The following is a 13,153-nucleotide window of genomic DNA, read 5'->3' on the forward strand; positions in this document are numbered from 1 at the left end:
AAACTGTGTCACATAATACAATGTAATTAGTAAAAAAAAAAAAGAGGAAAATAAATAACTATTTCATTGTCTTCTAAACAGTATTACTTTAAGCAAACAATTTTAAGACAAAGAAATATCAATTCATTTGTAGGATATATAATTTAGGTTTCAATTATAAAGAGAATGTTAACATATTACCTTCATCCTCCATGCAACTTAGCTTGAAAATATTTGGTTATGCATTTGAAAGTCAGAATTACAGTGAGAAAATGAGAAATAGAGACTTCTTCTGACTGCTATTTCATTCCGCTCATGGCCCCACTCACAAGGAATGGTCCAGGCCAGATAGTTGAGCCGAAAGTCTCTGGGGTCTCCAATACAGTGCACAGCCCCAAATATGTGTGATATCCACTGCTCCTCTCAGGGAGCTGGGTTAAAAGTGGATCAGCCTGGGTTGGAAGTAGATCAGCCAGGACTTAAACCGGCAGCTGCGTGGCATGCCGGCTCTTCAGGCAGCAGCTTTGCTCACTCTGCCCGCTCCCCAGGCAAGTTCTGAAAAAACATTTTAGCTGAATTCAGGAGTGGGTGTGCCTGGGTGTGTCCACGTGTGTTTATATTTGGTCATAGAGCAACAAGTAACCAATTTATGTTTTTAAAATCAAATTTCAATCTTATTTCTTGAGTATTTATGTAACAAAATCCAAAAAGTTGCAGAGTTCCTTTGGGAATTCTGGCTGCAACCAGAGCATGGGCTTCACCTCTGCCTCATGTTCTAACGAACTCTGGGGCCTTGCCCAGTCACAGGACCTTTTTTTTTCTTTTAAAAAAAATTTCAGTTTCATCTAATATGAAACAAGAATACTTCATTAAATGAATTCTTAATAGATTCTGTGTTCCAAAGTAAAATAATTACCACTTACAAGGTTTGCCTGGAAAAATTGCTTTTGGACAATCATTATCCAGTAAGGTTTCTGAGATAGTCTGAAACAGAAGAAAGAAAAAAGTATTTCAAAATCCATGTGATCACTATTGTTATCTCAATACAAAAATGTTTCCTTTAAAAATTTAACCGAACAGTGACACTGAAATCCCCACTGGTTACCCTGATAATAATTGACAAATTATCTAAAATATGTTAACTGCAATGCAATCAAATTAACAATAATAAAACAGACTCTCTAAAACCATTTTCTATCTGCTTGTTTACTGTCTGAAATGCCTGCTACATGCAAGCCTGGGTCAGGCCAAAGCCAGAAATCAGGATCTCTATTCTGTTTTCCCATATGGATGGCAGGAACCACCAGCTGCCTCCCAGGCACATTAGCAGAAAGCTGAACTAGAAGTGGAGTCACTGACACTTGAACCAACACTCTGATTGGTAGGTGGGCACCTTAAGGACCAACTTAACATGTAGCACCTCAATTCCTGCACCCTTGCACGTGTGTTTTAATGGAACGATGCCATCAGCTCCCACTTCCTAAATGATCTAGGAGCTTCTTTAGTAACAAATGCTCATGTCACACCGGAGGTGGAGACAAAGTAACATTCCTTAGTTTTTGCTTAAAAATAAATACCTTCATAAGCTTAGCAGAGGGCTTGCAGAACTGACGGTAGTATTCCCAGTCGCTTTTGTCCCTGTTGAACAACGTTTGTATTTCCAAATAGGTTAAGAATTTCTCTGGGCACTTAGAGACACAGATCTGTGAAGACAAGGAACATAATGTCAAGCACTGACCAGAACCAAGAAGAATCTATAAAGCTAGACTTCTGTATTAACCATCAGAATGAAGAACCAAGAACAGTTTTTTTTCAATAAGAAATAAATTAGTTATCTAGTCTTATAAAAACGAAATTTCATGTACTAGTTACAAATCTACTAATCTCTATTCTTTCTTTGGTTTTGATAATGTGTTAAAACATGATACTCTTGTAAAATATGGATTTATTTAAAATTTTGATTTTGAAATAATTATCTATCCACGTGTAATTATGAGAAATAATAGTGTTCCACATACCTTTCACTCAATTTCTTTCAATGGCAGTAACTTGCATAACTATGACACAGTATTATCACTAGGAAGTTTATATTATTATAATCATCTACCCTTGCTCACATTCTACTCTTTCTATAGAAATTCATTTCTGTATGTCTTTTGTATTATTATTATTTTCCATGATACAGTTGTGGAGGTACAGAGATTCCTCCCTCTACTTTCTGTTCCTCTCTGTCCATTTTCCCTTCCCTCCTCTTCCTCCCATGTTGTCACAGAAGTGTAGTCCTTTAGTAACAGTTGCAAGTTTAACATTCTGCTATTTAGTTGTACCTGATATTGCAGGCATTGGAAAAAGCAGAAAATCTAGCATCACATTGTTAAGGTGTATTTAACTGTTTCATCAGGATTCCGCCTTTTACTGGAATAGAGACGCATACTGAAATTTATCATCACTCCTGTTATGCTAGTCTCCATTACATAGTTTACCTATGAGCATATATGTATATCTTTGCTTACCTTTATAGCTATTTGCTTTATATTTTGCATAACAGTTGTCTTACACCATTCATTTCTGTATGATTTTGTGTGTGTGTGTGTATGTACTTACTTCTATGCATTACATCATGTGTAGTTTCATGTGACCACTTCCACAGGTAGTGACAGACTTTTATCAAAATCTTTTCCTATGATTTTCTGAATTAGTAGATAAGAGCATTATTTAAGATTAATTTTACCTGTATTGTTTTTGTATATTTGGAGTTAGTCTTGCTTCCTTTATTATATATAAATGGTGATTGAAAATATCACTAAAAATTTTGACATAATTCTCAAACGTTATACTTAGGGTTTATCAAAATAAGAAATGAACAGAATTAGGGCTATTCACCACAATCAACCATTACTATAGTCATTTACCAACACCATGTAAATCTAGGCAAAGAAGTCACCTATGCAAATATCTTAAATTAACGAGCTTTTGGGAACTCTCAGTGCTAAGTCTGATCACTGTGTTACTCTACAGGGCCACAATGCAGTGACCAAAACTTAATTAGAAACTTCACAGAAAGAAGACAGAATCAGGGAAGAAGCATGCATCCTATTGGCTATTCTTTTGATAATAATAAAAAGTAAAGTAATATGAAACCAAATGAACTGCAGTCAAGACCTGTGCACCTTCCCATTCATTCAGCACTTCTCTGTAAAGTTTTCTTCACTCTCCAACTTCCTCCTTTTCTTTGCTAACCATCCTCACTTTTGGCATCTTGCTGCCCATTTAACTGAGCTGATAGCTCTCCATTTTTTAGAAATGTTCTTCCTGTGCACAGGGTCATTTGGTGTCCAATCACAAGAAAGTGAGTAGAGAGGGGATTAACTAGATGCTTTAAAGCTTACAGTTAACGTGACTATTTTCTTATAGCAACAGGAGTCCAATTCTTTCTAGAAGTTTTGATAGGATAAATAACTCATCTGCACATTTCATCATAATACGCATTTTTCTCTTTCTTAATCTCTTGCCAACACACATGAAAACACAAACACACTCACAGGCCTCCAAAGTACACATTGGATATCTCCTGTAAAAGCTGAAGAGGGACTAGTATTTGACCTGGTGGTTAAGGTGTCAGTGGAAATCCTGTTTCCACAGTTAAGGGCCTGGGTTTGAGTTGCAGCTCTGCTCCTGATTCCAGTTTCCTGGTAATGCGCACCATGGGAGATTGCCCATGATGGCTCACACTAGTTAGACTGTGCCAGCCATTAGATAGATTTGGACTGAATCTCAGCCTGGCCCATCCCACAGTTGCTCAGGGCATTCTAAGAGTGAACCAAAGGAAGAGAATATTCTCTCTCTTTCTTTGTTTTCACACCTTTTCCCTCCATCTCAAATAGATGGGTAAATAGAAGGCATATAGATAAAAATAAATAAATAAAAAGCTGAAGAACTATTTAGAGGCATTCACAGCATCAAGCAGTTTAAGGTTAATATCAATGTAATGTCAAATGTTCGCTGTAATTGGAGCTAAACTGAATAAAACAAACATATTAGGAAGCATCCTACAGATACTTAACAATTTATTGTTATGATGTCAAAAGATAAGTGAACTAGTTTCCTGACTGGGCATACTTATCATAAATAAAAGTGAAAACTAGATAGAGTAATGCTTTCTTGACAGCAGGGTCTATTGAATGCAGACCATAATGACATCTACATTGAAACACTTAGCCACAATGTATATTATACATATAGAATACATGGATGCCACTCATAAATAAAATAATTAAAACATCAAGTGGCTTGTTAAAAAGAATATATCAAATTTCATTAAATACAAATAAGTTGTTAAAACAATATGATAAGTTTTCTCTCCTAACAGATTCATTTGTTCACATTATATAGGGTGTTGATAAGTAGCAATCAACATATAATTGCCAAAACTAAAGTTGCATTGAAGTCAGGCATAGAAGTTTATCTGCCTGTCTTTTAAATGCTTATAACATATGCCTGGACTATGCTGGCCGTAAACTAAACTATAAAGAGTCAAAGTACAGTGTGGATCAATTTACAGCATTGTATGCCATAACTAATGGAAGTCTGCATTATTGGTAGCAAAATTTGATTCTCTTTAAATTCCCATAAAGGGCATTTAAAAGTGGGTTCATTTTATTGGTTAATTGATTGGTTGATTTATACTTGAAAGGCTAGAGATAGAAAGGAGGAGAGAGAGAAATTTTCTGTTTTTAGATGCATGCTCCAAATCCCCCAACTGCCAGAGCTTGGCCAGATCAACGCTAGGAGCCAGGAGTCTTCATTTGGATCTCCCATGTCGGTGGCAGGGATGCAAGCACTCCAGCCATCTGCGGCCTCTAGTGGTAGTTTAATTCATTGCACTACCAAAGGTGAACTTGGTAGTTCATACACTACTTTGAAAATTAATTAATTAATTAATTTGAAAGGTAGAGTTGGGGAAAGGGCAAAAGGGGGTTGGAGACAGAAGGATTTTTCATCTACTGTTTCACTCACCAAATAACTGCAACAGCCATGGCTGGGCTTGTCCAAAGCCAGAAACTGGGGGCTTCTTCCTGCTTTCCCACATGGGTGCAGGGGCCCAACCACTTGAGCCATCTTCTACTGCTTTCCTAGGTCATTAGCAGGGAGCTAGGCCAGAAGCAGAGTATGCAAGACTCAAACTGACACTCATAAAGGACGTTGGTGCTGCAGGCCGTGGTGTATCTGGCACACCAAAGTGGCAGGCCTTTTATCACCATTTTCACATTTTTAGTTTAGATTGGCTTAACACTGTAACATAAATTTTATTTTGGAGCTTGGGAGAATGAGTTAGATTGCAGAGTCAAATGCTGTGTGAAGTACAAAGGATAATCTAGAAATTTATTTGTGTAACTTAGAACAAAAAAAGCAAATAAGGCAGATTTCCAAACCAGTTCTAGAGAAGAACAATGGATGTGGCTATTGGCATAGGAAAGAAATTTTTAAATGGGTTACAATGGATTTATTGGAACGTGTCAAAATCTGTGTATTCTGGCTGAAAGCAAGCAGCAAGCGAGGCAGAAGCCTGTTATGTTTCCAAAGCACTTGAAATGTCGAGTCAATCCTGAGGCAGTCTTTGATGGCTCCTAATCTTTCACTAAACTTGCACAATTGCTAGTGGTGCTTCACAGCTAGATGGCCCTCAAGAAGGGTCTACAGACCGGCGCTTGGCATTCACGTGGCCTGGTGACACATGGGCAGGAAATAACCTCATAGGTATCTGAGCAAAGGGCTACAAGATATGATGGGTGTGAGAGTTCCTCTTGTAGAATGCAGTGTGAGTCAGATGAAGGACATTCTCCATTGCTGTGACCATACTGTTGTATATTTGTCACTTTTCCCATTCTAACTGGGAACTTGCAATTTTATTTTTCCTATCTCTGTTTCTTCTTGTGTTTAGAAACAAGTCCTGACGGAGAGAACTATGTACCCCTCATACGTCCTGAACTTTGCTAAAGACCAATGCATGAATCTCAGAGTTCTTTTTTGAAAGCATAAGGGTACTTACAGGCCAGAAGGTTAGACTGCTGAACATATAATTGAGTGTTTACTGAGGATTGTGCTTCTTGAACCATTTATAAAAACTACTTGCTCAGCTATTAAGTACGTTGCTCCCCGCCCACGCTCTTCCTTGCATCTAGGTTTGACCACAGAAGACTAGTCTGTGTCTAAAGCATAAAATAGAAAAGCAAAGTGTGACATCTTTAATCTAAGGTTTTTAACAGAGGTGTGCTTAGTTGATCCCTATTGTGTCCTAGCAGCTGGATGCAGGTGAGATAACTGCAGGGACAGCAAGTGTGGAGGAGAGCAGTTCACTGACCGCAGAAATCTGCCTTGTACTGTTACATGGTCAGAAACCAAACATTATTGTGATAACTCTTTGAAAATGAGGATTTACTAGTTATTGTAACTGGTTTTTCTTTAATACACTATCGGCAAAAATACCTCTCTTTCTCTAAGTTTCTATTATTCATCTATAAAAGAAGGTGATTAGACAAAATTACAAGGACTCCTTAGTGATTCTAAGATGATAATCGATAATTTCCTCTTCAGTTTTGATTGTATGTGAACAAGTACACATTCATACTTACAACTTGCCATCTTCTATAAACTCATAATGGGTCAAACACACACAGAAAACCAAACAGAATTTCTGAATTGCCTTCTCCAAGCATGCCCAAAGCTACTGCCATTATCAGGGAGGCAGCTCCTGCCTTACCTGTGTGGTAGGGCACTGCAGATTGATCAGCACAGAGGGATTGGCACAGCTGAACAGGTTAAAGTAAAACAAAAAGGTCTTGTTCCTGTTAGGGACCAAGACAAAAGAATCATTCTAGTGAGAATGCACCATATCATTCAAAACTGAAACACATTTCATGCATGAAATATTGGCTTCATTTTCTTTATATTTGGCAGTTGCAGTGTGTCTTCCAACATCCTCGTAAGGTGAATAACACTTAGAGCATCTCTTTATTACAGAAAAAAGTTAAAATAATCAAATTACTCACCAGTGGGGAATGGAGTAAATACAGAATTACACATTCATAGAGTAGAATTTGCTGATGCCATTGAAAATAATGTTGAAGAACATGTTTAACGTGTGCCAGAATTCATAATAATTTTAATGAACATGTTGCTAAAGAATATTTAAGCATAACCTGACTTTAATTTTGCATAATTTTAAAATATGCATAAAGAAACAAATTTATTTACATATTTATGAGTTTTTTCTACTTTTATGATTTCTTAAAATAAATATGTACATGGGAGTTTATGGAAATGTTTCATTTCTGATTCTTTTTCAACACTTGGGAGCCCAAATTTCTGTATCTGAGGTCCCAGAATTTTCCCTCTTTGGCTGCCCAGTGGATTCAGGTATGGATGGTCTATGAACTACATATTAGGAAAGGCTGCCCTAAGTATTTAAGAAGAATAAATATTCAAAAAGAGAGAGAAGAGGAGGGAAAACTCAGATTCTTTCCCACTCAAAATTCCCTGGCAAATTTAAACCTGAGTTGGAAGATAGCAAAAATGAGACAGAAATTTCAAAATGGGATACATTGAATTTATCGGAACGTGCCTAAAATCTGTGTATTCTAAATGGCAATGCAAGAAAATGGCAGATTTGAAAGAACAATATTAAAAGCAGTAATAGAAGAAAAATATATTTATATCATGTTTGTCTCATTTGAGACGTAAATGACTCAGGAAGCTGGTTATAAATTCATATACACTATCCACAGCCTATTTTTTGAGATCCATAAATGGCAACTTGGCTCTTTCACTACTGAATGAACTATTACACAGTCTCACTGTGCATGGGATTCAAATATGGACCTAACTCAGTGAATAAACTGTTACAGGCCACGGGTCATTGCGATCCCTCAGGAGTACTTAAAAGTGTGAGTGGTAAATCAGTAAGTGTTAAGAGTTCACTGCAAATAAAAATGACTTATAAATTGTAAAATTCTACATACACTCAGGTTACTCACTAGATTATGCTTGCCTCAAGGATAAGGTTTATACCTTATTTTTCTTTATAACATGACTTTGCCAGAATTGAACCTAATACTTAGCGCAGTTTAGCCACTTATCAAATGGAGACTAAATAAGACCAATTCTACAGTATGTTTTTTTGTGGTTTAAGTAAGAATCTTCCTTAGCTTTTCAGTAGAAATCCAGTCATCCTCCGAGTCTCTTGAATACCCTCACATATGGCAGCGGGCATCAGATTCTTTATGTAAAAATTAGTAGTGATTTCAGCTGAGCAGCTCTGTGTGAGTGAAGCAGTCACTCATTATTTAACTTGAATTGTATTTGTACCAAGAAGAAAAAATGGAAATAACTACAAGTTGTTAGCTCACGCTGATGTACTGAGCATGCAAGTCCACCTTTCTTTCCTCCTAAGACTCACTGAAATGGAATAAGTACAAAAAACTAAGAATGTACTTTACGATCATAGCTTAAGATTTGGAGAATGGGATATTCCACACTTGCACAAGAGAGTTTGACAATTCTTCAGATGGGATGAATGTGAAAATACGTTGAATATACTGCTCAAGGTAATAGGGAGGATGGGACATGACTGTCTATGAATGAAGAAACACACCAGCCTCAGAGTTGATAGTAAGATGTGTGGTCCAAAAGAGGGACATTAGTGAAAGATTTATATCCAATAGGCATCGACATCTCTGTACTTCTCCAATACTTAAAACTCCAGCATCCAGAGGAAAAAAGACAAAAAACAGAGACTTCTTTTGCTGAGTGAATCTTCTGGGCATAGCAAAAGCTGTTGCAGAATTTGGTATCACAGTCTATAATCCTTTATATAGTGAAAACTGATGTCTCACATCTAGTTTCCCATTAGTGAATGTTGCAGAGAAACCTGAAAATATACATAACCCCATAAACACAGCACGGAGATCTCCCAGGAAAACTGATCCATACACAGCAGTAAAGCAACCCCACACAGATATAGTGCTTTCTTTAGAAGCAATGGGCATACAGATAACATCAGGAGTATAAGAGCATTGTGAAGACAAAAAAGAAACATTAAAGGAGACAGAAACTGGAAGAAATTAATATAATTTAGAGCATAAGATGGATCTTTAAAAAATTGGGTATAGTGAGACTAACTGAAGCAGAATATATAACAAAAAGGCATGATGCTCCAGCTTGCATTGTGGTGCAGCACATTAAGCTGCTGCCTCCAATACTGGCATCCAACATCAGAATGTCATTTTGGGTCCCTGCTGCTCTACTACTTCTTCAGATTGCTGTTAATGCAACTGGGAAAGTGGTGGGAAATGGAACAAGTTCTTGGGCTCCTGTGCCCTTCTGGGAGACCTGGATGGAAGTCCAGGCTCCTGGCTTCAGTTTGGACCAGTCCTAGCTGGTACAGGTAGATGGCGAGTCAATTGAAAGCTGGAAGATTCTCATTCTCTCTCTTTCTCTTCTCTCTCAAATATATAAATCTCTAAAATAAAATGTATTGTAAGTCAGGAGACTTAAAAGGGGAGACCACTGCTTTCATTATAAGCTACTCATTTTTGTTTGATTTACTTTCACATGCATACGCTGCTTGGATACTTACATAAAAAAATTAAACAAAGGGCCAGCATAGAGACGTAGAGGTTTGATTCTCTGCCTGCTAATGCTAGCATCTCATATTGGCACTGGTCTGTGTCCTGTCTGTTCCACTCCTGATACAGCTCTCTGTGGTGTGGGTAAACAGGGGACGGTGGTCCAAGTGCTTGGGAGATTGCACTCACATGGGAGACCAAGAGAAGACTTCTAGCTTTGGATCAGCTTAGCTCTGGCCATTGTGGTCATCTGCAGAGTGAGCCAGCAGATGCAAGACCTGTGTCTCCTTCTCTCTCTGTAAAATCTGATTTTCAAATAAAAATAAATAAACCTTTAAAAAATTAAACCAAGTAATTGACCTGAGCTTTTAGTGTATTCAATCAGACTTGTGGGATGTTGTTGCCATTTTGTGACTTTCTTCTCTCAGTGAAATATGGACAAACTTGCTATTTTTTCTCTTAGATGTCAGTTACTACAGAAAACTTGAATGCAAGAGCTTTGTCCTCTTAATTTTCCCTGTTACTTTATCAGGACCTCTTTTGGAAATGATGAAATTTCTGCCTAATCTGGCAGTGTTGCTGTATCTGACACTTTAACAGTTATTTACTGTATCAGTTATTTTAGCACAATCTTTGTGAGGTGAAGTTTTTGCAATGGCCAGAAGGTGGCATCAAAATCAATCAAGTTCTTGCTTAGTAGTTGAAATCTTAAACCAAAGGTCTGTACTGAAGTGTTGTGAAGAACTTTCTTGAAATTCAAAAAGGAAGAGAAAGTTGAAAACACAACAAATAAACTTTTTTTCTTTGAAGTCTGTTTCACGACATTTTGGAAAACTCTTACTAATTTCTCTTGGAGTCCTTTTAGTTAGGCATACATACAGTAAACACAGAGGCTGAACCCAGATTCCAGAGATTTTCACACAGTCTCTAAATATGGAATTTAAGTCTAGTTACAAGGAATGTCTGCTCGAGTGGGAAATTAAAAGATTTCTGCAAGTACATCATTGCAGTTACAAATACAAATTCTTGAAATCTGACAATTATGTTTCCCAAGATTAGGGCTAAACCAAATTACTCATCTTGATATAACAGATTTCATTTTGGCATAGAAGTACACACACCTGCGCACATTTATTTGTATGCGTGATTTTTTAAAAGAACGTGTTTATTTAAATTTGAAAGCATAACAGAGATAGAGGGAGGAAGTGAGTGAGAGAGAAGAACAGGGAATGGATGGGAAGTGGAGCTCCCAGGACAGCAAGGGTGGGCGCCCACCTGGGATCCCAGCGCATGGAAGGCAAGGATCTAGCCACTGATCTATTGTGCCAGCCCCAGAATAAATAAATCTCAAAAAAAAAAAAAGAAAAAGAGTCAGAAAGACATTTTCCATCTGCTGATTCCTTCCTTCCTTTAAATGACTGCAACAACTGCAGCTTCATTAATGTGCAACCTAAAGGGCATAAGCTTTTGGTTAGCGCTTGCTTTCTTCACCATTTAGTATTCAGTGGAACATTAAAAAGGACTATAACTTTTTGCAATTCGAATTCCCTAATTTTCCAAATGAAAGCAATAATGCTGATGACCACTTTATAAAATACTGTTTGAGGCTCTCATAAGATCTTTATATTGATTTCTAATTTAAGAACAAATTATTTTTGACTATCTCTTTATTCCCACTCATCTACTATAATGTCAGACAATGTTGTAGGAGCCTTGGAGACAACAAGGAAAAGAGAATATCGCTGATCTCAAAGAACTCTGGGTCCAATAGGGAGAGATAAAATCAACAAATTAATAATCTGGTAAATTCAGAACCCAAGACAGCAAATCAAGATCTCATGAAAGAAAGGAGATGAGGGCAGAGGCTGCTTTGCACGGGCTTATTAACACATTAAAATAGAATGCTGTGCTGAACACACCAGACTGGAAGGCTTGGCTTTCTTGATTCCTCTACAGAAATTCTTAAGGAAGAAATGCATGTTGAATTTGCTGGGATAGCTCCAATATATTGCATTGCGTAATATATCCAGTATATTGCTTAGGTTACATTGGTGTGGTATGAAGTGATGTGGTATGAAATATGGGAGTGTTTGCAAATGGAAAGGGCAATGAAAGTTTCTCCTAAATTATTTCTCTCATTTAATTTTTCCATAATTATCAGGAAATGAAGGCTAAGGTAGATTGTGTCCCATGCTCAAGGGTAAATGATGGAGATACATTCTGCAAAAATGTATTGTCTACATTTTTAAAAATAGTTTTATTAAGGTACTCTGTTGCCTCCACTTGGGTGGCTTTCTATCAAGTCTTTCATTTCTGGAAAATTTGAGGGGAATTTAAAGGCAAAAGTTTGGTAGAAAATTACAATGCATATAAAAAGAAAATTGAAATAATTTATTGTGAACAGCTGAAAATGTTCAAGAAGGTATGCAAAAGGCAGCAAGAATTTTTGCTAATGGGAAGTGGGTTGAGTCTCTTGCTGAATGACTTTCTTTAGACATTCCTGCATTTTACATAATCCAAATATGTAGACAGAGTTCATGCAACCCAAAAAATCTGATTTCTACATGTTCTCTGATCTGCTCATTCCTTGATTTGCCACATTCCCAGCTTTCTTCTCTACTTGCACATTATGGGTTCACTCCTGCCTCAGGACTTTGGCCCTAGCTGAGTCTCCCATGAAAGCTCTCTGATAGCTTCTGAAGGGCTATCCTCTTCCTAGTCTTCACTTCCTCACAAAATCTCTACCTACCCATGCAACTAGGGGATAGTTTCCTCTGAAGCACACTTGCCATTCTTTGTCAGGCTGCCTTTGCACCTGTTGTTCACAGCATTTATCACTGTTTGAAGTTATCCTGTTTACATATTTTTCTCCAATCTCCGTTTAATTGAAATGTAAGCCTCATAAGCACAAGTAATTTCCCAATAATTTCAATTTCCACAGTTTAGGGTAGAAAAGGAGCTCAAAAAATATGAGTAAAAATAAAAATATAATCACCCAGAAATGTTACAGTTAGCACTTCTATATGCTTTCAGACTTTTCCCCTGGCATTGTTGGTGCTTTTATATAAGTGAATTTAACAGGGAAAACTTATCCACAAGATGGAACTATATTATGCATGCCATAAAGACTAGTGGCTCAAAGAGCATGCAAGTTTCATAAAATTTGATAAATGTTATATTACAATACCATCAGAAAATGAGTTGCTCATTTCTCCTCATTCTGCCCAGCACTGAAGACTTTAGACTTTTAATTTACCTGGCAATCGATTGGGCAAAAATGATCTCTTTGCTAATTTGTATTTTTAAAACTTCTTGTTGAACAGCATTTTCTAACATTGTTAGCTCTTACACAGTTAACCCTCTGTGACCACGTGTTCTACATCCTCAGGCTCAGCCAATCTCAAGTTGAAAATATTAAAAAAAATTATCAGTACTAACCACGTACAGACTGCTTCCTTGTCATTACCCCGCAAGCAATATAATAACAACTGCTTACATTGCCTTTACATTAGAACAGGCATCATAAGCAAACTGAAGATGATTTAGACAGG

General features: G+C 37.1%; 1 protein-coding gene across 1 annotated transcript in view; it reads right to left on the reverse strand.

Annotated features, from left to right (window-relative positions):
- Positions 1-13,153, reverse strand: part of SLC44A5 (solute carrier family 44 member 5) — a 73,849-nt gene that overhangs the window by 43,059 nt on the left and 17,637 nt on the right. The window contains exons 4-6 of the mRNA XM_040987249.1: positions 6,740-6,824; positions 1,557-1,682; positions 903-963 (exon numbers count right to left, since the gene is read on the reverse strand). Of these exons, the coding sequence (XP_040843183.1) occupies positions 903-963; positions 1,557-1,682; positions 6,740-6,824 (272 nt within the window). The remainder of the gene's footprint in view (positions 1-902; positions 964-1,556; positions 1,683-6,739; positions 6,825-13,153) is intronic.

Source organism: Ochotona curzoniae, unplaced genomic scaffold (assembly GCF_017591425.1).
Source record: "Ochotona curzoniae isolate NIBS_2020 unplaced genomic scaffold, NIBS_Ocur_1.0 contig_4612, whole genome shotgun sequence".
Taxonomy (NCBI): Eukaryota; Metazoa; Chordata; class Mammalia; order Lagomorpha; family Ochotonidae; genus Ochotona; species Ochotona curzoniae.